General features: G+C 46.8%; 1 protein-coding gene across 2 annotated transcripts; it reads left to right on the forward strand.

The window, feature by feature from the left end:
- The first annotated feature begins 441 nt into the window (after window positions 1-441).
- DUSP14 (dual specificity phosphatase 14) lies at window positions 442-25,827 on the forward strand. 2 transcript variants are annotated; one of them, XM_069602804.1, is made up of 4 exons: window positions 571-725; window positions 1,661-1,948; window positions 23,237-23,321; window positions 24,481-25,827. In XM_069602804.1, the coding sequence occupies exon 4, from the start codon at window positions 24,573-24,575 to the stop codon at window positions 25,167-25,169; it is 597 nt and encodes a 198-aa protein (XP_069458905.1). In that variant the 5' UTR covers window positions 571-725; window positions 1,661-1,948; window positions 23,237-23,321; window positions 24,481-24,572; the 3' UTR covers window positions 25,170-25,827. The 2 variants fall into 2 exon arrangements, with proteins under 2 accessions (XP_069458904.1, XP_069458905.1); XM_069602803.1 differs by lacking the exon at window positions 1,661-1,948 and having other exon boundaries at window positions 442-725.
- The last annotated feature ends 182 nt before the right edge of the window (window positions 25,828-26,009 follow it).

The raw sequence follows: 26,009 nt of genomic DNA on the forward strand, positions 1-26,009 counted from the left end.
CTCTGACAACATAGCCTCCCACAGTCGCTGGAAACTGCCCATACCTGCCCAAGCAAAATTCAGCCAACAGTTGCCATGAGATTTATTTTCTCTTCACTCTTTGGTCCCAACTCCGGGCTCCCCCTTGTAGGATGGAAGGTGGGGGTAGGAGATTAGTCACTAACTGCAATCTTCACACCTTTTATATTTGTATCGTTTTCTTGCCTTTAACTCTCTCACATCCACAAAGTACCCTAGTTCGCCATCCCTTGGCCCTCGCCGAAACCTAGATTGGAGGAAGACGCTCAAGTAGGGAAACAGCAGGGTCGTATGTTGTGACACAGAGGGGGACACCGCTGGGGTCCTCTGAGCAGAGGTCTGCCGGGGTACAAGGGATGAGAGCGCTGGATGCCTGACTCCGCGGCGGAGCGCACAGTGCGCACGCGCGCCGCCTGCGGCTCCGCGCGCCCCCGGGTCTGCGGCCCGGGCGCCCGCCGCGCGCCTCTTGCGCCGAGGCCCCGCTCCCGCCCCGAGCCGCCGAGGCCCCGCCCCGAGCACAGAGGCCCCGCCCCCTCCCCGAGCGACCGCCCCGCCCCAGGGGGAGGGCGGCGGGGCGCAGCGAGCGTGCGCGCGGCCCGCCCCGGCGCGGGCGGAGGAGAGAAGGAGGGGCGCGCGCGGCGGCCAGCCCGCAGACGCCGGGAGCCGCGCAGCAGAGAAGAACGCTGGCCGCGAGCCTGGGCGAGCCGGTACGGGGCCCGCGGGCTCGGGCGGGGGGCGGCGGGCGGGCGGGACTTGGCGCCGACCGGGCCCCGGGGCCCCTAGCCGGAGCGGACTGCTATGGGCCCGCGGGAGCCGGGTCTCCAGAAACTTTGTGCCGGCGTCCCCCACCTGCTCCCGGGCGCTTCTCGCATCTTCTGGTCGGCGGGGAGAGGAGAGGCCCGGCGACCTCCGCCGCGACCCCTGCTTCCCGCCCGGCCCCGCCTCGCGGGCGCTCGGAGCACCCCCCCGCCCACTCCGGCCGCCCACCCGGGCTGCTCTCCTGCTGCGGCGGCGCCTGGGCCCGGGTCCCGGCCCTCGGCTCCTCGCGAGCATCCTCTCTGCTCCCCTCCCCCTCCCTGACCCCTCTGCTCCCCGGTCCAGCCATGGCCTCTCTCTGCATCCTAGCCCCGCCGCCACCGTTCGCCCGCTCCGAGCCTCGGGAGCGTCGGCGGCTTCTTGCCTCTTCCGAAGGTTTCTGGTGCATTGATAGAAGCAACTTGACTTTCAGCAATGCCAAGTATTCAACTTGAGGGTGTCTCTACGGTGGTGGATTGGTGTGCACAGTGCCAACGTTATCTTTTTATTTCTCTTAAGTACCCTTGCTCCAAAGCGAAGTTGAGTTCTTGTTTGTGTGCGAGAGGAGTTAGTTGCATGCTGTATGTAGCTGCCTTCTCTGGGCTGCATATTTTATTTAGGTGGATGTTGCCAATGGTACCAGCTACTGTTACGGTAACTGGGCATCCCAGAGGCAAGGGAAAGAGGTGTGACTTTACAATGCAGTTCTACTATGTAGGGATTTTTTTTTTTTTAAGTACCGTGTTCTTTTCATCCAGGAAGACCTCAGGGGCATTTAGCATGTGTTAACTAGCTGTTCTTAGTTTTATGAGAGATAGGTAAAGAGCAGTACCATCCTATTTTACAGATGTGAACATGGAGGCAAAAAGTCAAGTCCTGATTCGTTTACTCATCTGAAAGGAATATAGACCAGAGTTCCTGGAATTCCTAGTCCATGAGGGATTCTTAGTCAGAAGTGTCATGGAATGTTGGAACTGACTCCCTGAGATGGTACAGAGCAGTTAAAAGCCACAGAGGCTGGAACTGTCAGCATCTCCATGCTTGAGACTCAGCGGTGTCACAAAGTTAAGTGACACCATACAAGTCATAGCTGCTCTCCGTGTGTTTCCTGCTCTTTACAACCAGAGGAACAAAGGTGCTGTATTCTTTCCAAAGTTACCTGAACGTGTATGGAAGCTCCACTTTCTTGAGCTGCGTTTGGTGTTTCGTGATTGTTCCTTGTTGTGGACTCCTAAAGGCCTCCATTCTCGGGTTGTTAGAAATGTGGGGAAGGAGGCACCTCTTAGAATGAATAGCTGCCTCTTCTTCACTAGACACCCCTGAGCCTTCACACCAGAGACAGGCTGAGGCAGGGACCCTGACCTGGGTGGGGGCAGAGGGTTGCCTGGTGGAGATAGGAAGGCGCCCTGCACGGGCGGCTTGACACATGGGCCCTATTCCTGCCTCCAGCTCTGACTCATCTTCTGACGCTTGGGGGAGGAGAGGTAGGTGCTTGATATTTTTGGCTTTCCCCCCATAAAACGGGAGACAGTTTCCTTCATTCCAAGGTTTTTAAACGTCAGTGTCCACCGTGTCTACACTGAGTTCTCAGTTGAACTCTCTGACAGGTTGAATGTAGGTATGATTCCTGCAGTATTCTTTAATACAATGGTATACGTGTATATTATTATTTAAAAAAAAAAAAAAACTGGCCAGGTGTGTCCAAGAAATCCTTTAAAACTTCAGCATTTTAAAATGTTGGTTCTTAAGGAGGAATCTGTGTTTGGTAGATTCTTTTGCAATTGGGATTTTATTTTAAGGCAAGGTGGTTTACAAATACTTTTTCCCAATATCACAAGAATTAAACATACTGTTTTAAACAATTAAAACTTTACAGATAAAATTAAAACTTTCTTTTGAGCATCTGTCCCCAGAGTAATCGCTGTGTATATTTTTATTGGTTTATGTGTGTTCTTTGAGACTTTGCTAAGCATTTTCTTGAAAGTTTGTACAGAATGATTCTTTTTTCTGGTTTGTATAGTCTGAAAACCTCTAGCTTTTCTATTTTTTTTTTCTGAGTGACATTTTTACTAAATTATTTTATTATTTTTAAGTATTAACTTTAAATGTCCTGTTTATAGGCACTTGGTTTCTGTCTAAAACAGGTAACTTTGTGCTTTTAGTCCAGCTGGTCATTAAGTTTTACTGACCCTGATAGCACTGGGAGTATTTGCTCCAGACAATAGGCAAATGATCCTTTCTTAACTTTAAGACAGTTAAATCATTAAGATCCTTGGTGCTTCTCTTGGTTGCAAAAGAAAACTTTGCTATTAAAAAAAAAGAAATCTCTTCTATTTGTCTTTTCTTTGCTTGTGAGGAGGCGTAAAAGGGAGTGGAAGGCGAAGGGAGTTGCTGAAGCAACCGTCCTGGGTGTAAACTTAGCGAGAGTTTAAGATGATGGCTTTCGTTATTGATGACAGCCTCACTGGCGTGAAGACAGAGAAAGGAAAATGTTAACGTTTTCCATGAAAACCATTCAAATCAGTAATTTCAGAAGATGGGTGAGCAAAACAAAATTTAAGTCAAAGAGTTTATGGGTTCCTGGCGGTCCAGTGGTTAGGACCGTGCAATTTTGCTGCCGCGTCCTGGATCTAGTTCCTGATCAGGGAACTAAGATTTCACAAGTTGCTGGGCATGGCAAAAAAAAAAAAAGAGTTTATGGGTTTCTGTGTTAGACATTTATTGAGACTTCTGCTGTGTCGAAAGTTAAGTGTTGAATACTGGAGTAAAAGGCAAATAAGGTCACTGACCTCATGAAACTGACAGGCAGTAGTGATGTTCCAAGCAGAAGGATTCTCTCCCTAGATTGGCCAAAATTTGTAAGGCTTCTGATTTCCTGAAATCCAACATTGTGTTTATTTAACCTTTCTCAAGTTGTGAATAGTAACACACAAAAGGGTATAAAACATAAATGGATAACTTTATTATTTTAAAGAAAACACAGCTGTAACCATCTTGCAGGTCAGGAAGCACGCTCTTTCCCAGTGATCGCCTCTTTTCCTCACCCTAGAGGTAACCTAGCCAGTACTAGCTTCATTTTTGTGAAAATCATCCCTTCGTTTTGATAGTTTTTACCACCTAAATATATGTATATTTTAATTAATTAATTTCATTTTTGGCTGCTCTGGGTCTTTGTTCCTGTGCACAGTCCTTCCTTGGTTTCGGTAAGTGGGGGCTGTGCTCTTGTTGCGTGGTGCAAGCTGCTGCTTGCGGCTTCTCTCGTTTCCAAACTTGGACTCTAGGTACGCAGGCTTCAGCAGTTGTGGCTCATGAGCTTAGTTGCCCCGACACATGTAGGATCTTCCAGACCAGGGTCTGAACTTGTGTCCTGAGCATTGGCAGGTGGATTCTTATCCACTGTACTGCTGGGGAGGTACTGTTACCTAAAGATTCGTCTCTAAACAGTATAGTCATTTTGCCCGGTTTTCATCTTTATGCAAGTAGAATCAAAGTAGGTATCCTTGCAAATCCTCTCTTTTGGGGTGGCAGCCAGTGTCACATATATGTATATATGTAAGTGTGTGTATATATACATTCATTTATGTATTTACACACGTATATGAGTTTTTGGTTTAAATTCTTGCTGCATTACAGTTTTTTAAGATTCATCCATGTTGATACCTGTGACTGTAATTATTGCATGAATATTCCACAGTTATCTATTGGTCATCTGCTGTTGATGGACGTCTGGGTTCTTTCTGGTCCAGGGCAGTTATGAGTACTGCTGTGTCATAGATGCGTGTATCCTCAACTTTACTAGCTGAGGCCAATTTTCCAAAGTGGTTGTACCAATTTACATTCCTCCAGTGGTGTCAGCCTTGAATTTGTAATCCGCTGTGCTTGCTGTTTGACCACAATATGTTTGGATATTTCCTGAGTGAATGAATAAATGTCACAGAGGTGGTTTGATTTGATCCCTGGCCCTTCCTGTACCACTGTATTTTTATATACTTATGTTTAATTGTATGGTTTGAACTAACATAACACCCAGTGCCAGAGACGGTTTTCCACTCTATGGCTGAGAAATATACAATAGAATTCTTCCAAAGATCTTTTTTTCTTACATAGATGTGTAGTTATATGGGATTTAAATATTGCAAAAGGAAGCATTAAAAATTAAAGTGTCTAGTACTCTTGCCTGGAGAATCCCAGGGACAGGGGAGCCTGGTGGGCTGCTGTCTGTGGGGTCGCACAGAGTTGGACACGACTGAAGCGACGCAGCAGCAGCAGTAGTCTTGTAAAGGTTTTGGAAGACTTACCGCTTGGGCCACGGGATGCCTTGCAGTGGTGAGGTGCGTCGTGCTGGAGAAGACTTGCTTGGTGCCAGGCTCTGAATGTGCAGGCTTAGTGTGTGATGTGTGCAGGAACCCAGGCTAGTCGTTGTGAAAATGCCGTCTGAGGGAGGGTTGGTACTCACAGGCTTGTGTACACGTGCTGATCCCGAGAGGCACCAGCGCAGGAATTCCCTGGCAATACCAAAGGAACCACAGCTTCTGTGCTATGAGGAGAAATGCTTTCACAGTCTTTGAAATGTCCGTTTCTCCAGGTCTCCCTTCATACTGGGTGGTAGCGTTAGTTCACGACTGGGGTTGATAGTTCCTGCTCTCTGAGTAACCAGTTGCCGGGTTAACTTGAATCGCTTGTGTTTGGTGTTGCTAGCTGGATTTAAAACCGGTGTATGTGAGAGAGAGAGAGGAGAGGAGAGAAAGACGGAGGGAGAGGGGATAGGGAGGTCATGTCAGGACAATTATTAAATTATTAAGTCCAGGTGTGTGTTGAGCATCTCGTGTACCTGGTATTATCTGCTAACAGTCTGTTTATATCCTAGGGGCAGAATTACAGTTCTGTAGGTTCAGAAAACACCCTTCGACTGTCACCATGAAATTAACTGATAAACTAGCATCTGAAAAAAAAAAAAAAAAGGAAAACAGGGCTTCCCCGACAGCTCAGCAGTAAAGAATCCGCCTGCAGTGCAGGAGACCTGGTTCGATCCCTGGGTTGGGAAGATCCCCTGGAGAAGGAAACGGCAACCCACTCCAGCATTTTCCTGGGAAAATATCCCAGTCCATAGGGTCACAAAGAGTCAGACACAGCTGAGTGACTAAGCACACACATACACACACAAAAGAATGTAAGATTTGTAATACTTTTTTATTTCTTCTGGAAGACATCTTGGAAAATGGCTAAGTTGGTCTATTTTCAGTCTTTACAAATCATGCATACTTTTTCACTCATTGTACTAAATAAAGGGGTCCCCCCCAGATTCTCTATAAAATGACCATAATTTTAAAAAACTACTTATATATAAATTTGAACTTTTTGAGAAAAGATACCCATAGGAGGAAGATGAAAAGTAGAGTCAGAACCTCTTAGTCTTAGTGATGGGGGAGATATTTGTGTTTTTTGATATCCTTTTCCAAAGGATTTAATTTACAGAGGAACTGCGTTTTCCCCCTGTTGCAGGGAGGAGGAGGAGCTCTGGCGCCCAGGTCACGGCCTTGCCTGCTCACCTCATTTCCCATTCTTACCCTTCTGTTGACAGAGAGTGATTTCCCATCCAGTTTGGTCAGCTTTCTGCTACCATCCGGAGGTCTCCATGGACAGAGGGGCCCTTTTGAAATTCATATGCAGCTGCAACTGCTGGGCCCGCTGGTGGCTTGTCCCAGAACAGTTCCATCGTCAGTGGACCGTGGCAGGTCTTTTTGACTCTTTAGGTCTTTGAGGTTGTGGAGTGGCAGGAAAAAACTCTTTAACAAGAGGGTGTTGCTTCTGTTGACTAGTAAACAGTGATGTAGCGGATAGAGGACCACTGGAGCCTTCCAGCTTCAGCCCGGGGAGTCTCGTGCAGGATTCTCATGCAGGGCCCTTAGGGCCACTTGGCAGATTATTTCTCTGCCATCTACTCTGACGGCTTTATACCATAATTTCAGGGGTAGGCAGTGTTTTCCTATGAAGGGTCAGATAGTACATATTTTAGGCTCGTGGGCCATACAGTTTCTGTTGCAACTATGTAACTTGCTGTTTTAAACATAACTTGTGACGCAAAAAGGCCATAGTTAATATGTAACAAATGAGTGTGGCTGTGCTCCAGTAAAAACTTGACTCATGAACACTGAAATGTTAATCTCATACACTTTTTGTGTGCCATGGAATGCTGTTCTTTTGAGTTCTCTGTTAACGATTTAGAAATGTATTAACCATTCTTAGCTCATGGGCGGTAGAGAAAGAGATGACTGACCAGACATGGCCTGCCTGCCACAGTTTGCCGGCCCCTGATTTGAACAAGAGTAGAGTTTAGGTTCAGGGGGCTTCCCAGGTGTCGCTAGTGGTAAAGAATCGGCCTGCCAATGCAGGGGATGCAAGAGACGCGGTTTCGATCCCTGGGTTGGGAAGATGCCCTGGAGAAGGAAATGGCAACCCACTCCAGTGTTGCTGGGATAATCCCATGGACAGAGGAGCCTGGCAGGCTAGAGTTCATGGGGTCGCAAAGAATCAGACACAACTGAGCAGGCACAGAAAATGAGGTTCCCAGGCCAGTGGATTCTTATCTAGCATGTGACGGGGGAGCCTGCCGTCTGTGGGATCGCACAGAATCGGACACGACTGAAGCGACTTAGCAGCAGCAGCAGCAGCAGTAATTAGTAGTGTAATCTACAATTTGTGGCGCTTGGGCTCTGTTGCTCCACGGCATGTGGCATCTTCCTGGATCAGGGATTGAGCCCATGTCTCCTGCACCGGCAGGAGGGTTCTTTATCATGGAGCCACCAGGGCAGCCCGGGATTATTTCTTTAGGAGACAGGTAAAGCCAAGGGAATAACTTCAGGATACTATGTTCTTTGACTCCTGTTTAACTAAAACTCTGGTTTCTCCCTTTGCTCCAGGAAGGCTAAGATACACAGTAGCTCTCAGAACTCGGGAAGCCTGCTGTCCTTTGGCAGGGGTATAGGGGTGTGTGTGGCATTATTGGGTTCCCTCCCTCCAGCTAATGCGAGAGACCTGACCTGGTTATCTTGTTCAGCTCAGAAACTCTCATAGATGCCACTTCCCTAGTGGCTCAGCTGGTAAAGAATCCGTCTGTAAGGCAGGAGACCTGGGTTCTTTCCCTGGGTTGGGAAGATCCCCTGGAGAAGGGAAAGGCTACCCACTCCAGTATTCTGGCCTGGAGAATCCCATGGACAGTCCATGGGTTGCAGAGAGTCGGACACGACTTAGCGACTTTCACTTTTGATTTATAAAGAAAAATGGGAGGTTAATTCATCAATAGTTTACAAATGAAGTTAATTTGGTATAAAAGCACTAAAAATGTGGAATTTGGCCAGGGGTATGAAAAAGAAAGCCCTGTGGGGAGAAAGTCGAGGCTCATAGCTTGAGTTTTAAAGATGTTGATCTGTCCAGTGAGACATCAAATGGTTAGATGATCAGAGTGCTCAACTCTCCACTCTTGAGCTCTTAGTCCTATGAAGTTTATTCTAATTTTTAAATTCATTTTTGGCTTCTTTAAATTAATAATGAACATCTAAGTACTGAGATCTTATTTATGAATGGACCTGCGATATCACGATTCTGCTTTTCAAGGAATTTTGAGGCAAACTTATACTTACCTTGGGTTTAATTGCTGATGTGTGGTTTTTTTCTTCTGTTTTTCTTTTTTTTTAATACTGTGGGTCAGGCTTTCCTGGTGGCTCAGACAGTAAAGCATCCACCTACAATGCGGGAGACTTGGGTTGGGAAGATCCCCTGGAGGAGGGCATGGCAACCCACTCCAATATTCTTGCCTGGAGAATCACAATGGACTAAGGAGCCTGGAGGGCAGAGTCGGACACAACTGAGCAACTAAGCACAGCACAGCTGAATACTGTGGATCCAGATGTTCTTCCCTATGGAAATCAGAGTTTACCAGGAATCTATGATTCATGTTAAAGTACTGTTTGTATCGGCTGTGGCATAATTTGGTTTCCACTTATTACCAAGCAAGCTTAAATGTGATTGTGGAAATATTGCACCCATTTTCTTGGTTCAAGTTGATCGGATTTTTCACACCCAAAGACCATCTCATACCACTTAGTGGTTTAGGCTATTTTAGATGAATATCCATGTTATAGATAAAGCACAGTCAAACCAGCCTTCCACGCCATAATCTTTCTTTCTGTAGTGCTTGTTTTCTTCCCTGGTGAGATGTCCACTTTGGTGGTCTTCAGATCAGTCAGTCTGTTGTGGTCAGATTGTGTGACTCATCGACAGATGAGCCACTCATGGAGAAGGGGCTCTGGCCCCAGTGGGGGTGCTCGCTTTCTGTGTAGAGTCTGGGAAAGCCTCTCGGCCTCCATTCACCTGATTCCTCATCTGGGGACCCTGAGAGCACAAGGACACCGATCCCGGAGAGGCTGAGCATGCTCGTGTGGCTTCAACAGAGCAGGCGCTCGAGTTTGCCTCAGCAAGTCCTGCGGGACCGACAGAGGCAGATTAATGAGGCCTGCGCTTCCCGCCCTTCAGTGTGTGTACAGCTTACCTGGGATCTTGTTAAGCTGCAGAATCGGATTCTGCAGGCGTGGGATGGGGCCCTAGATTCTGCATTCAAGCTCCAGGTCGATGGCTCCTGGGCCCTGGACCACATTTTGTGAGCAGTGGGGGGCTATAGAGAAGGGCTGGCGTTCTTCATTTGGAATCTCCAAATAGGGAGACTTCTTGCAAAGCAGGAGCGGAACGGCACCTGCTTTAAATGGATTGGAGAAAAAGCATGATAGTGTAATTCTGAGACACTTGTCCGAGAATCAGCTCAGGTTTTCAGCACCACTGGCTGTTTGGCTTTGTCTTGACCCTGTGCCTTCTCTGCATTGCTGCACCACTCACTGTTTGCACCGCTCATTCAGTTCACTGACTGTTAGTTTATCTCTTATTGCTGCTCACCTGTTTTATATGTATGTCTTGTGTCGTCTCTTGAAGATGATAAAATCTTAGCACAGGGTGATGTTTCTTGCTGCCTTATATCCCTGTTCTGGTGACTCTTGGTGCATAGCACACCATTCCAAAACTCAGTGGCGTAAAAGCCATTTTTCTTTTGCTCACAGATTCATGTAGGTCAAGACTTTGGACCTTATGTAGTAAGGACAACTTATCTTTGCTCCACAGTGTCTGGAGGTGACTTGATGATTGGGAGCTAGGTTCACTGCGGTGTCTTTTTAAAAAAAAAAGTATTTTCATTTATTTCTTTGGCTGTGCTGGGTCTTAGTTGCAGCATGTGGGATCTCGTTTCCTGACCAGGGATGGAACCCAGGCCCCCTGCACTGGGAGTGTGAACTCTCGGCCACTAGGCCTCCAGGAAAGTCCCGAGAACCGCTGAGGTGTCTCGATTCACATGTTTAGCAGTTGATCCTAGCTGTCAGCTGGGACGTCTGCTAGGCTGCTGGCTGGAACTCCCGCAAGTGACCTCTCCACACGGTGACTCTGGCTTCTTTGGGCTGCCTCACAGCGTGGCAGCTGGGTTCCAAGAGCACGTGTTAGGAGACCAAGGAGAGGTGTATGACCTGTTCATGATCTAGCCTCAGAGGCATCATCTCTACTGTACTGTTCTGGTTGGTCACATGGGATGCAGGGTGTTATTATGGCCATTTTCGGCAAAGACGTTCTGCCATAGTCCCCAGCAGCACACGCGGCAGGAACTCAGTAAACACTGGTGTGAATGAGCGAGAAATATCTTAAACATCCAGGGGGAGGAAGACCAGATTAAAAAACTCAGTTCCAAATGGGAACAGACTGCCCCTGGTACAAGTACCTGCCTGCTTTCACCTTTTATAGGTAGTTATTTATAGTCTCTTCTTATTCTGTTTCCAACATGAGAATCTGTGAGTTTATCAGTGGAGCTAAACTTGTGAAGCCTGTGCGTCTCTGTCCCTGTCGGCAGGCTTTTCTCCCTGCTCTCATCAGGTGGACTACTCCTGTCTTCCTTTGGACTGTGGTCTGTTCTCCACCCAGCAGCTGGCTAGTGTCTTACAACGATAAGCCTTTGTTAGGCTCAGTTCATGGGCTGGTGGGTGGTCCATAGTGTATCGAGATGTCAGCCAGGCCATGACGATGACGACACAGGCAGTAACTCTACAGCTACACTCTAGGGGAATATCTGTGGCCAAACTATCAAAATGGTGATTCTCAGATTCCTTAGTTCTTTGTGTGTTATGTATATCTATCCTCTCCCCAGCCATTGCATCAGTTAAATTATATGGCAGGAAAAGCAAAAACAACCCCTCCTCCAAATCTAAGATGTTTTAGCAAATTAGCTTTCCACATTTAGCTGTCCAGATCAGTGAGAACAATTTGTGACTCTCTTTTATTTTGTTTTAACATGAATGCAGCTCAGTATTTGTTTGAATTTTATTTTCAGTGTTGTATCAGAAAGTGTTTTTTCCCCTTAAATTTTGCCACACTGTGATTTTTATTTGTAAGAGTTAACTTTTTCCCCCCAGTGGAACACATTTCTTTTATTTAATATTTTTTGAATATTTATATTTATTTGGCTCCTCCAGGTCTTCGTTATTGCACACAGGATCTTTATTTGTGGCATGCGAACTCTTAGCTGTGGCACGTGGGATCTAGGGCCCTGATCAGGGATCAAACCCAGGCCCCCTGCATTGGGAGCACAGAGTCTTAGCCACTGGACCAGCAGGGAAGTCCCCCCAGTGGAACACATTTCTGATTTAATAATGAAATATAATGAGAAAAGTAGTATTTATTTACTTACAGCAATGTAGGCTAATGCCTCTATTTTGATAATTTTAAGGGTTTTTTTTTTTTAGAGTAGACATTTAACGGAAGAAGAAAATGTGATTACATAGGCTTTTCGGGTATTAAAAAACATAGAGTATAGGCCTCCAGTGTATACTACAAACCTCTGAAATTCCTAAAGGTAAAAATATCTTAGATCATTTTAAAGGGCCGTCTCTGGCACTACTGTGGCCATTTTTTCTGCTTATTCAAAAGAAGAAAAAGCTGTAGATGAATTTCAGTTCTTAAAGTCCTCATTCTAGGGGTTTTCTTGTCGTGACTTTTTTTTTTTTAAGGTAGCTTCTGTGGCAGTGGGATGGGTCCTGTGGATAGACTGACTGCAGGTAGCCAGTCTGCACCTGCTCCGGTTAGATCCTGGCGCCCACATCCCAGGAGAGCTCCAGTTGTTGTTGAAGCTTATGCTTTCCTGAGAGTACAGGCCCTCTAGGTCGGCACTAATGCTGCATTTCGTCTAGCACTTAGATCTTTGATGTTCATTATTCAGAGACCAGCATCATCCCTGACATTTCTTATAACTTGTTAAAAAAAAACAACTCTCAGGTTGGTTTAGGACAGCTCCTCCTTTTTGTCCTTCACCTCACCCCCATTCTCCTGGCCCAGAAAGCGTTTGTTCCCTCTCAGAAGTAAATGCAGCTGAGCGCTGTGAAGGTCAGTGAGTGAGCTGAACACCATGGACAGCGGCGTGGACATTCTTTGGCGTTCTCTCTGGTCACCCTTGTCCCAGAGGCCCCGGGCGCTGCAGTGGGAGCGGTGCTGTCACTCAGAGGGCACCTTGGAACCCCTGACCCCGCAAACCCGGTCAGTCTTTCGCTTTCCCAGTAGATACCCTGTTTTCCCTGCGACGCTCGCTGAGTTGATTTTGACACACCTGTGACGTCATGCCCATGTTTTCTTGTATTCATTTTGATCAGATTCTGCTAATCTTAGACATGAAGCAGACTAGGGCTTCTTGGCTCTGCCCTCCCGGGACCTGCTCCTCGAAGTGGTCCCTCCCTCTGCCATCAGGAGGGCTTTCTGGGACCTGGAGTCTGTACAGTCTGTGGCGCTGTCTCTGTTTTCTGGGCAGGAGGAGAAGCTGGAGCAGCTCAGCCTCTCTGGGTCAGTCTTTTCTGTGTGGAGCCTTTGATCTCCTTAGGCAGAGGTAAGGCCTCTCTCATGCACCGAAGGCACTGGTGGCTGGGGGCGCTGGAAGCGTGGGCGAGGAGGCCGCAGCCGTGCCCCGTGGGCACCGTGAAGCTGGCTGTGGGTTTGAGCCGGGAGCCCGGACACCTTGGGCCTCTTCTTGTGAAGAGCCCCACGCCTTGCCCTCTCCCAGCTGAAATGCCTCACCCTTTCCAAACCTTGAGTTTTCCCGTCTGCGAGAAGGGTTTGGGAGTCTCGCTCAGAGGAGCATCTGTATGCTTGTGCCCTCTGAGTGCTCTCTGGCAGAAGTTGTTTTTCTGAACCTTGGATTCAGCTTTGGCAGTTTAAGCAGGCTTCTGGCACGAGACTGGCAAGCAGCAGCAGGGAGGGAGCATTCTGTCTGTCTCGCTTGGATTCTGCCCCAAGGATCCACAATCTGCTTGCTTTTCCCTGCAGCACCAAGTACCCTCTCACTGCCCAGCGAAGGAGGAGTTAACTGAGTAAGCTAGGCTTTCAGCCCACCCATCCCTTACCCGTGGCCCTTGATGAAGACCTTTCCGCTGAAAAGGCCAGTGAGCCTGGGACCCCAGCTTCAGGAGGGCAAGTGGCTTCCCAAACAGGGTAATTATTTGGGAGACCACAGGACATGAGTCCCTCTTAATTAGACAGTAACTGGATAACCTGGTTGGAAATTTGATTAGCATCTTCCACATTGAGGAAGGAGTTATCACCAGCAGCTCAGAAGCCTTACGTGGTGTGTTTATTGCTGCGTGGTGACTTTGCTTTTTAAACTATTAGGATTCTGCCAGGGAGAGACTTGGAAGCGGCATGAGACTGCGCTCTGCTGCAGGACGGGCTGTTCTCCCAAAGTTCTGCCTGTTTCCATGTACATCTAACCCTCACGTCCGCACTCTTTTCCTCACACAGCTGCTTCCTTGTTTGTCTTCTTGATGTGATTTCGCCTACACACGACCCCTGTGTCACTGGTCGGCCGATGTGGGCCCCACATGAGGGGTGGTAAGCCTGGGAGAGGCAGCTCCCTTGTAGCGAGCAGTTTCTGAGACACTGAGGGGTCAGCACCGGCACTCTGAGTGCCTCAGTCTGGAAGGGGAATCTGGGCGGCGCACCGCGGCATCACCCCTGCAGGGGTGCTCATTGTCCCCCCGACCAGCAGCAGCAGCGTCACCTGGGAAATAAACGCCAGCTCCCGAGCCCCCTCTCCCAACCACTAAGTCAGGACCTCTGGGGGCGGGGCTTAGCAGTCTGCTTCAACAAGCCCTCCAGGTGGTGCTGATGCTCGCCTAGCGTGAGAACCACTGCAGTACAGAGCTGCAGAACGTTCCGTCAGTTTCAGGAATACCACGTAACGATTCCATGTTTGTACACACTGCAGAAAGGTCACCACGGTAAAGTCTGTCACGTAGTTAACAAGGTTTTCTTGTGGCAAGAACTTCTAAGATTATCCTCTTAGCAGCTTTCAAATATGAGTGCAGCGCTGATGGTGGTCCCCATGCTATGTGTCACATCCCCGTGACTGACTGTAAACTGGAGGTGTGTCTCTCTTAACCCTCCTCATCCATTTAATCCCCACCTCTGAGAACCAGCAGCCGGTTCTCTGTAGCTTTGAGCTCTTTTTTCCTGAGAGCCTACATGCAGCTGCTGCTCTGCAACATTTGGCTCACTTCACCCAGCATGGTGCCCTCAGGGTCCATCTGTGGTGTTCTGAATGGCAAGGTCTCCTCTTTTTTATGGCTCATTAATATTCCATGGTGTTTGTATCTGTACTGCGTTTTCTTTATCCGTTCATCCATGCATGGGCACATTAGGTTGTTTCCATGTCTTGGCGGTGAACGTGGGGATGCATCTATCTTCTTGAGTTAGTGTTTTTATTTTTGTTGGATAAATACCCGGAAATGGAATTGCCAGCTCATGTGGTAATCCTGTTTTTAACTTTTTAGGGACCCTCCATATGGTTTTCTGTAGTGGTTGTACCAACTTATATTTGCATAAACAGTGCACAGGGGATCCTTTTTCTCCACATCCTTGTCTATACTTGTTATTTCTTGTCTTTTTGATAGTGAAGTGAGGTTTTGGTTTGTATTTCCCTATAATTAGTGATGTTGAATACCTTTTCATGTACCTGTTGACCATCTGTGTTTCTTCTGTGGGAAAATGTCTATTCAACCCTCTGCCCATTAAAAAAATTTTTTTTTCTATTGAATTGCATGCACTTTTTATATAGTTTGGACCTTAACCCCTTATCGGTCAAAGCATTTGTAAATATTTTCTCCCATTCCATATGCTGCGTTTTTGTTGTTGTTGTTTAGTTTCCTTTGCTGTGCAGGGGCTTTTTACCTTGATGTTGTCCTCCTCGTATATTTTTGCTTTCGTTGCCAAATCCAGAAATCGCTCCTAAGACCAGTGTCAAGGGGCTTGCCTCCTAGGTCTTCTTCTCAGAGTTTTATGGTTCCATCCTTTTATTATTGTGGTGTGTCACACCAATTGATTTCCAGATGTTGTACCACCCTTGAATTCCTGGGATAAATGGCACCAGATCATTGCGTATGATCCTTTAAGTATATTCAGCAATATAGTTTGTCGATATTTTGTCAAGTTTTCCATTAGGTTGATCAGAGATACTGGTCTGTAATTTTCTTGTGGTGTCCTTGTCTGGTTTTGGTATTAATGTTATGCTGGCCTTGGATGAGTGTGGAAGTGTTTGCTCCTCCTCTGTGTTTTAGAAGAGTTTGAGGATTGGTACATATTCTGTAAATGTTGGGTAGAATTCACCGGAAAAGCTGTCTGTGTCTTAAATTTTGTTCGTTGGTGGCACGGGGTTGTGGGAGGTGGGGGTTGATTAGGGATTCAGTCATCTTTCTGGTTATTGGTCTGTTCAGATTTTTTATTTCTTCATGATTCAGCCTAGGTGTATAATTACTCCTCTGTATTTCTGTTGTGTATCAGTTGTGAATTTTTTTCCTTCACGCCTGATTTTGAGTCCTTTGTGTGTGTGAGTCTAGCTAAAGATTTGCCAGTTTTGTTTATCTATTCAAGGAGTGACCTTTTAGTTTCATTGATCTTTTATATTGTCTTTTTTAAAACGTTGATTTGCTTGCTTTGGGGCTTAGTCACAGCACGCCATCTTTGGTCTTCGTGGCTGCCTGCGAGCTCTTGTTGCAGCCTGTGGGGTCGAGTTCCCCGACCAGGGGTCACACCCAAGCCCCCTGCAGCGGGAGCTCCAAGCCTCCGCCACTCAGCCGCCAAGGAAGTCCTTCTTATCTTTCATAGACTCTGTTTCTTTCCACTCTGATCTTCGTTACTTCTTTCCTTTTACTAACTTGGGACTTTGCTCTTTTTCTGGTTCCCTGAAGCGTCGAGTTAGACTCTGAGATCTTGTTTCTTGATGTGCAGGCAAAAGTTTGGTGTGCTGCATCTCCACTTCGATTTGTCGCAGGCATGCTTTGATTTCTCTTTTGCTTTCTTCTGTGACCCATTGGTTGTTCAGTAACATGTTGTTTAATCTCCACTTATTTGCGGATTTTCCAGTTTTCTTCTTGTGATGATCTCTAGTTTCAGACTGGTGTGGTTGGAAAAGATGCTTGATGTGATTTCAGTCTTAAGTTTATTAAGAGTTGTTCCGTGGCCTAAGTATATGATCTGCCTTGGAGATGGTTGCATGTGCACTTGACGAGAATATGTATTGCGTTGCTTTTGGATGAAATGTTCTGTATATTTGTGTTACGGTTACCTGGTCTAACGTGTTTGTTTAGAACTGACGTGTCCTTACTGGTATTCTGTCTGGATGATCTGTCCATTGATGAAAATGGAGTGTAAAGTCCCGTATTATTACATCACTGTCTCCTTCTCCCTTGAGGTCTGTTAATATTGCTTTATATATTTAGATGCTCCTATATTGGGTGCAGAAATATTTACGAATGTTTTATCCTTTTGTTGACACCCCCCCCACCCCTTATCATTATGTAATGCCCTTCGTTCTGTCCACTTTAAAGTCTATTTTGTCTAAGTATAGCTACCCCAGCTTTCTTTTGGTTTCCATTTGTATGGAATATCTTTTCCCATCTTCACTTTCAGTCTGTATATCCTTACATCAGAGGTCGGCAGCACTTTTTTTTTTTAATCCATTCAGCCACTTTCTGTCTTTTGACTGTAGAATTTAGTCCGTATACATTTAGAGTAATTATTGGTGAGTCTGTCCTTCCTGCCATTTGGCTCGTTGCTTTCTGCTGTTTTGTAGTTTCTCTGGTCTCTCGCTGTCCTGCTTTGTGGTTTGCTGGTTATATTTATTTATTTGTGGCCGCACTGGGTCTTCATTGCTGCACGAGGGCTTTCTCTAGTTGTGGAGTAGGGGCTCCTCTTTAGTCGCAGCGTGCGGGCTTCCCATCATGGTGGCTTTTCTTGTTGCGGAGCACCAGCTCCAGGGTGCTCAGGCGTCAGTGCTCGCAGGGCGTGGGCTCAGGAGTCGTGGCACACGGGCTTAGCTGGCCCGTGGCACGTGGACTCTTCCTGGAGCGGGTTGAACCCGTGTCTCCTGCATTGGCAGGTGGATTCTTAACCCCTGGGCCACCGGGGAAGTCCTGATGGTTTTCTGTAGTAGTATGTTTAGATTCTTTTATTCCTCAGATCTTTTGTGAATCTCTCGTGAATAGGTTTTTGCTTTATGATTACTGTGAGGGTTACACACAACTTATCAACAGTCAAAGTTTCAGTCATTCTAAAACTCTACATTTTTACTCGATCCCCCACATTTTTTTTGTTATGTTTTACACCATTTTATCTTGTATATCCCTTACTCTTATATTTTTGCTAGTGTGTTTTTTAACCTTCATACTGGCTTTATGAGTAACTCATCCATACTGCCTTTACGTTTTATTTTTCTAAATCGTACTATATTCACCTCTACCGGTGAGATTTATATCTTCATCTGTTTTCCTACTACTACTTAGTGGCCTTTATTTTTCAGCTTAAGAAAGTTCCCTGAATTCTTGTAAGGCCGGTTTACTTTTTGCTAGTCTGGAAAACTTGATCTTTAAATTCTGAATGGCAGCTTTGCTGAGTATTCTTGTCTGGAAGGGTTTTCTTTCACATCTTGATTCATCATGCCACTCCCTTCTGCCCTGGAAAGTTTCTGCTGAAAACTTGCTGATAGTCTCCCGGTGGTTCCCTGTACATACCTGAGCTGTTTTCTTCTGCTTTTACGAAAGTTTTCTTGTGTTCTTACTTTTAACAGGTTAATTATAACGTGTCTTGGTATGGGTCTCTTTGAAGTTGATTTGGAACTTTTCCAAACTTCCTGGATCTGAATGTGTTTTCATCCCTAGTTAGGGAAGTTTTCAGCACTTTTTCTTTTTTCTCATGCTGTGCTTATTTGCCCAGTCATGTCTGACTCTCTGTGACCCCATGGACTATGGCCCACCAGGCTCCTCTGTCCGTGAGGATTCTCCAGGCAAGAATACTGGAGTGGGTTGCTGCACCCTTCTCCAGGGGATCTTTCCAACCCAGGGACTGAACCCAGGTCTCCGGCACTGCAGGCAGATTCTTTACTGTCTGAGCCACCAGGGAAGCCCTGTAAATGTCCATCTGCTTGATGTTATCTCCCAAGTCCCTTAAGCAGTCTTCACTTTTTTCCCCTTTTTTACTGCTCTGTTGGTTTGAGTTTCGCTGCCCTGCGTTTGAGTTCATTAATCCTTTTCACTGTCTTCTAGTCTGCTGTTGAACTCCTCGAGTGTATTTCTCAGTTAAATTATTGTATCCTTCAACTTTGTGACTTCTTCTTTCTTATATTTTCTCTTTGTTGAAGTTCATTCATTCTTTCCTCAAGTGAGCATCATTAAGACCATGATTTTGAACTCTTTAACGGTAAATCATTTATCTCCATTTCAGTTAAGAACATTTTCTGAGGTTTTATCTTGTTCTTTCATTCGGAACATAGCCCTCTACTTCTTCATCTTCCTTAACTCTCTGTTGGTTTCTGTCCATTAGATAAAACAGCCACCTCTCCCAGTTTTAGAGGAGTGACTTTTTGGTTGTCTCTCAAATCTTTTTGATTGTCTGAGTGGCCTATTTTTAGTGGCTCCCGGTAGTTGCAGGTGGACCCCAGACTGTCAGAGTTCTATCGGGAAAGGTCTCAGTCCCCAGCTTGTAAAGTGTAAATTCACAGGCTTGTGGGACCACTAGCATTAAGTCCCACTGTCCACCAGAAACAGGTGATCTAGACATGTTCCCTGGGCTGCAGTCACAAAAGTTGGGGTACTAGATGAGTATACAAATTCCTTTCTAGAAGATACCAGAGAGTTGGAGTGAGACAGAGGGAGAACAAAAGATGGTGTCTGCCAGCCTCTGTTCCCGTCCCCAGAGCGTGCCAAAGCAGAAGCTCCCGGACAAGCAAATAGGCCTCTCACAGAAAGACTGAGAGTGTGTTGATACCTGTGTGGTGCCCCAGGGCTGGTAGCCGGCCCAGAACTGTGTTTGCCCCCAGAGGTAGGTGATCAAGAAGTGTCCCCTGGGTGGCAGCCTCAGAATCCAGGGCACCGCACACACGGGTGCTCTGGAACGCAGCAGAGGGAAAGTGCGAGGATGGTGCTCACCCTCTGAGGCCTTTGGGGAGGGTTGCGGTAGCCTGCCCCACAGGTTGGAAGCTGTAACTGTTGTTTAAAAACTATTGAAAAATGGTAAATATGCACATGGCATATGACCCAGCCCTTCCCTCCACAGGCTTCCCTGGCGGCTCGGCCTGCAACGCAGCAGACCCGGGTTCAGTCCCTGGGTGGGAAGATCCTCTGGAGAAGGGAAAGGCTCTTCTGGCCTGGAGAGCTCCCCTGTATACAGTCCATAGGGTCGCAGAAAGCCTCGGACACGACTGAGCGACTTTCACTTTCCATTCCTAGGTAGTTAACCAGGAGAAAGGAAGGTGTGTATCCACACAAACACCTGTACGTTAATGTTTACGTCACCTTCACTTGTGCTAGTCTAAAACTAGCGTCAGTAGATGAACAAACTGTATCTGCACAGTGGAATACTAGTCAGCAATGACAAGGGAATGGCTTATGAATAGACACAGTGTCACGGGTGAATGTGAAAGTAATTACGCTGCGTGAAAGCCAGACCAAACAGGAAAACCCTGCATCGAATGAGTCCACTGTATAAGTCTAGGAAACGTAAGCTGTAGTGACAGAAGGTGGGTCAGTGGCTGCTTGGGAATGGGGCTGGAGGGTGAGGGAGGCGTGAGTTATAAGGGAGCATGAGGACATTCTGGGTGTGACGGATATGTTTGTTATTTTGAGGTCATGGTGTCTTGAGTGTACGTGTGTCAAAACTCATCATTTTACATCAAATTGTATGTCAGTTATAGCTCCACAGAGCTGTGAATAAAAAAAAAACAAAATTTAAGTGTAATGGTTACCTGGGAAAGGCAGAGGGACAAACAGGAGAGGAACAGACTCTCTTTCCCGTGACACACGTACTCTTCTCCATTATGGTTTATCACAGGGTGCAGTTCCTTGTGCTTATGCAGTTCAGTGCAGTTCAGTTGCTCAGTCGTGTCCGACTCTTTGCGACCCCATGAATCGCAGCACGCCAGGCCTCCCTGTCCATCACCAGCTCCCCGAGTTCACTCAGACTCACGTCCATCGAGTCCGTGAGGCCATCCAGCCATCTCATCCTCGGTCGTCCCCTTCTCCTCCTGCCCCCAATCCCTCCCAGCATCAGGGTCTTTTCCAGTGAGTCAACTTTTCGCATGAGGCGGCCAAAGTATTGGAGCTTCAGCTTTTGCATCATTCCTTCCAAAGAAATCCCAGGGCTGATCTCCTTCAGAATGGACTGGTTGGATCTCCTTGCAGTCCAAGGGACTCTAAAGAGTCTTCTCCAACACCACAGTTCAAAAGCATCAATTCTTCGGCGCTCAGCCTTCTTCACAGTCCAACTCTCACATCCATACATGACCACAGGAAAAACCATAGCCTTGCTAGACGGACCTTAGTCCGCAAAGTAATGTCTGTGCTTTTGAATATGCTATCTAGGTTGGTCATAACTTTTCTTCCAAGGAGTAAGTGTCTTTTAGTTTCACGGCTGCAGTCACCATCTGCAGTGATTTTGGAGTCCAAAAAAAATAAAGTCTGACACTGTTTCTACTGTTTCCCCATCTATTTCCCATGAAGTGATGGGACTGGATGCCATGATCTTCGTTTTCTGAATGTTGAGCCTTAAGCCAACTTTTTCACTCTCCACTTTCACTTTCATCAAGAGGCTTTTTAGTTCCTCTTCACTTTCTGCCATAAGGGTGGTGTCATCTGCATATCTGAGGTTATTGATATTTCTTCCGGCAATCTTGATTCCAGCTTGTGTTTCTTCCAGTCCAGCGTTTCTTATGATGTACTCTGCATATAAGTTAAATAAGCAGGGTGATAGCACGTTGTTTATCCATTCTGTATACAATATTGATAGTTTGCAACCGCTAATCCTAAACTCCCAGTCCTTCCCCTCCCCCACACCCCATCCTTTCTTGACAAGTCTGTTCTCTGTATCTGAGTCTGTTTTGTAGACATATTTGTGTCCTATTTTAGATTTCCCATATAAGTTAAACCATATGGTATCTATTTTTCTGACTTCACTTAGTGTAATGATGTCTAGGCCCATCCACGTGGCTGCAAATGGCATTATTTTGTTCTTTTTTATGGTTGAGTAATAGTCCACTGTGTGTGTTTATCACATCTTTATCCATCCAGCACTTTCGGTAGTTTCCATGTTTGGGCTGTTGTTAACAGTGCTGTGAACACTGGGGTGCGTGTATCTTTTCAAGTTAGTTTTGTTTGGATGTCTGCCCGGGAGTGGGATTGCTGGAGTCAGGCATGACTTAGTGACTAGACCACATGCCACATGGGAACTCTTGGGCTTCCCTGATGGCTCAGCAGGTAAAGAAGAGACACAGGAGAGATCCCTGGGTCGGGAAGATCCCCTGGAGGAGGAAATGGCGATCCCCTCCAGTATTCTTGCCTGAAAACCCCATGGACAGAGGAGCCTGGCAGGCTGCAGTCTGTGGGGTCGCAGAGTCGGCTGCGACTGTGTGACTAAGCACGGGTGGTAACTGTAGTTTTTGTGCTGAGGAGCCTCCACTCTGCTCTCCATCGGGGCGGTACCGACTGCGGCTCCCCCAGCACTGCAGCAGGCTCCCTGTTCTCCACGCCCCCTTCTGCATTGATTATTTGTTGACTTTTAAATTCCGTACATTCTGACTGGTGTGAGGTAGCACCTCATGGTAGTTTTGTGTTTCTCTAATAATTAGCTATAAGCATCTTTTCATGGGCCATCTGTATGCCTCTTGGTGTCTGGTATTAAGGTCTTCTGCCCATTTCTGGTTGGGTTTGGTTTGTTAAGAGCTGTACGAGCTGTTTATATATTTCGGAAATTAAGCCCTTGTCTGTTGCATCATTTGCAGATATTTCCTCCCAGTCTGTAGGTTGTCTTCTTGTTTTGTTTATGGTTTCCCTTGCTGTGCAAAAGCTTGTAAGTTTGATTAGGTCCTGTTTGATCATTTTTGCTTTCATTTCTGTTGCCTTGGGAGACCGACCTAAGAAAACATTGGTACTATTTATGTCAGAGACTGTTTTCCCTACGTTCTAGGTGTTCTATGGTGTCATGTCTTATATTTAGGTCTTTAAGCCATTTTGAATTTATTTTTGAGTTGGTATATTCTCACTTCATTGATTTGCATGTGACTGGGGGAGGATCACATTTTTAATAATGCTGATTGGTGCTCACATTGTTGCATAAATGAGTAAATGAGAGGGCCGACATGGACAAGAAAACAAAAGGAAAGTCATTTCAGGTTGCTCTCCACCACCCGCACCTCCTGGAGCTGACGTTCGTGGCCGAGGCCACCGCTGCAGTGCTGCTCCTTGTGGAGCTGGCTGGCTCCCTGCACCCGGCTTGGCCTGGCTGCTGGCACAGGGGAGAGAGTTCAGCTTCCTGAGCATTTCTTGCAGGCCCCGTGAGCAGAGCCTTACATTTCAATATGCTGTCTCTGAATCCTCCTCTCAAAAATTTATCTTTACTATGGCCAAAAGTGCACTTAACGACACACAACCCGTGGTGTGAAAAATCTTAACAAAAAGCTGAGACTTGGGTTGATAGTTTTCAAAATGTTTACCTGGTCTCAGCTGCAGCACAAGGGCATATGAACTCAGTTCTTTAAGGTGCAGCACGTGGGATCAAGTTCCCTGACTGGGGATCGAGCCCAGGCCCCCTGCATTGGGAGCACGGTGTCTTAGCCACTGCACCACCAGGGAAGTCCCAGGTTGATTGATAGGTCTCACTGGCACATTCTTTAAATACACATGGAGATATATTTAACACGCTTTCCACTTCCTAGCTTTATTCCAGTCAAACCCAGTTTCATAGTGAAAAACCCAGGAGGTTTTCTTTTGATCTTCCTGATTGACCACATTCCCATCTCCTTGTCTTTCTACAGATCTGATTTGTATCCAGTCTGATCAGCAGTCTCTCACATAAGACTTTCCAGACCCAGGACTCCAGAGGAGCCAGGCACCTCACAAGTGAGTAGCCTCAGTGCCGCCTCTGTCTGTGAAACGGGGATGCTCTTCTGACTGGAGTCACTCCGGGCAGCCCTCCGGGGCCCTGGGTAGGGGATACGCACACTTCTCAGGGTACAGACTGAAGTGGTATGAAAGACGACATGGGCATTCTGTTAACCTTTATTTCCAGCACACATCTTAAGCCGGGGCGGTGGGGGGGGGGTAGGGGCGACACATCTTGGAGGTTGGAAAAATCTTGGGCTGAGGAAAGGGTATTTGGCCACATCCAGGGTCAGGTCAGCTAAAATGCTCATTAACTTAGACGAGTGAATTTTTGCTACCATGGCCTTGAAGTTACCTGGGATTGTTTCCATGGAAATGTCATACCACAGGTATTCAGATGTCACAAATAATAAATATGATACAGTTCGCTCTTTTAAATTATAAAGAGCTAAGGAGCTAAGGAGAAGGCAATGGCACCCCACTCCAGTACTCTTGCCTGGAAAATCCCATGGATGGAGGAGCCTGGTGGGCTGCTGTCTGTGGGGTCGTACAGAGTCGGACACGACTGAAGCGACTTAGCAGCAGCAGCAAGGTGACCATATGTTCCTGGCTTTTCTATAACTGATCCAATTCAGTATCTCTTTAGTTCACAAAGCCCATTCATTGGAATATAATGCCTAAAGTGGTATCATTTTTACACCTTTGTAAGATCTCTGTGTCTAGAGTTAGGCTTATGAAAATATGGCCATCATAGCCGTGGAGGTAGGCAGGAACATAGGAAAGAGCACGGCCTTAGGTGGGATCAGAAGTTCTGATCTCTTCCTAATTACCACTGAATACCCCTCAGTAAGAGCAGGACCCTACAAGGCCGTTATTCAGGGATTAGCCGCCCTTGTTTCTGTCTTTAACGTTCCCTAAAATAGGAAGACTTTCTCTTTAGTGCCTTTAAAAAAAAAAATAATCAGAGCGCTGAATTTTACATTGATTTTGCATGTTGGCATCTTTGACTGCCTTTCCTGTTAATCAATGAAAATGATTTGTCTCCATCCTGTGAAGAATACACAGTTACAGAAAATAACCATCTCCAATTGTCTCACCTTCCCAATCCGCAGACGCTGCAGAAGGCTGCCGTGAATCAGTAGCATCTAGGGTACTGACAGATATCTGTATCTTGCAGGAAGGCGACTGTAACTTCCGATTCCTTGGTGGAGGAAAACACCCCGCTCTGGTCTTGCTCCCAACGATGCAAGTGTGATTGCTGGCGTCTTCATGAGCTCCAGAGGTCACAGCACGCTCCCCCGGACTCTCATGGCCCCCCGGATGATTTCTGAGGGAGACCTAGGAGGCATTGCGCAGATCACCTCCTCGCTCTTCCTGGGCAGAGGCAGCGTAGCCTCCAACCGGCACCTCCTCCAGGCTCGCGGCATCACCTGCATTGTGAACGCTACCATCGAGATCCCCAATTTCAACTGGCCCCAGTTTGAATATGTTAAAGTGCCTCTGGCTGACATGCCTCATGCCCCCATTGGACTGTACTTTGACACCGTAGCCGACAAGATCCACAGCGTGAGCCGGAAACACGGGGCCACCCTGGTGCACTGTGCTGCGGGGGTCAGCCGCTCGGCCACGCTCTGCATCGCGTACCTGATGAAATTTCACAACGTGTGCCTGCTGGAGGCCTACAACTGGGTGAAAGCCCGGAGGCCCGTCATCAGGCCCAACGTCGGCTTCTGGAGGCAGCTGATAGACTACGAGCGCCAGCTTTATGGGAAGTCAACAGTTAAAATGGTGCAGACACCGTACGGCATAGTGCCAGACGTTTACGAGAAGGAGTCCCGCCACCTGATGCCTTACTGGGGGATCTGAGCCACCAGAGCCCGCAGCAGCAGCCCCTCGAGCAGGACCAGCATCTGCTACACGCCGTCTGCTCCCCTCCTCACCTTTCTTTCCAAATGGTGGACAAATGCTCCTCCCCGAAGTGTTTTTTTTTTTTTTTACACTGGGTGTTTCATGTTTTATTTTGAGAGAGAGGGAAGGGAGGGGAGGAAGACACGGGGAATGCTCACATTGCTACTAACATTTTTAAAACTAACATTTTGGAATAGTGTTTATGAAAATCTTGAACTGGCTTTTAAACAGTTTCAAGTTTCAACATTTTTAACAATTTCAACAGTTTAATAAACTGTTTGGTTCTGCTCTGTTCTCAACCCTATGCCTCTTGGCATCATGGGAGGAGCTCAGTGCAAAAATCACTTTGGACCCCCATTAACCCTTTAGATACAGGCTTTGCCCAGGCTGCCAACCAAACAGATGCTTAGGGAACACTGATACCAGCATCAGCCTCCACTGGGTCAGCCCTACTCTTTCCTTTCCTTCTATAATTTAGTGACTCTGTAAGTTAAAAAAAAAAAGCCTTTATTATTTAGCTGTTAATTATAATGCAATCTGCTGCAAACACCCTCTTGGAATCAGTGTGCCCCAGGAGTATATTAGCATTATTTTTAATAAATACATCTGCTTAACATATTGGAATTTTTACTAATGAGAATTTCAGGGTGTGCGTGTGTATGTGTGTGTGTTGATGGACAAAAGATAGCTCTTGAGTAACCATTAAGGGTATGGCGCCTGTGAAAATTGTGAATGCTACTTAAAGCAGACACCCCCTTGAGTCGTGGCAGCGTTTCGCATCCTTGCAGATGGGCGGTG

This window comes from Ovis canadensis, chromosome 11 (assembly GCF_042477335.2).
Source record: "Ovis canadensis isolate MfBH-ARS-UI-01 breed Bighorn chromosome 11, ARS-UI_OviCan_v2, whole genome shotgun sequence".
Lineage (NCBI taxonomy): Eukaryota > Metazoa > Chordata > Mammalia > Artiodactyla > Bovidae > Ovis > Ovis canadensis.

Coding starts and splice junctions, on each gene's coding strand:
- DUSP14 (XM_069602803.1), top strand. CDS start 24,573: ATGAGCTCCAGAGGTCACAGCACGCTCCCCCGGACTCTCATGGCCCCC.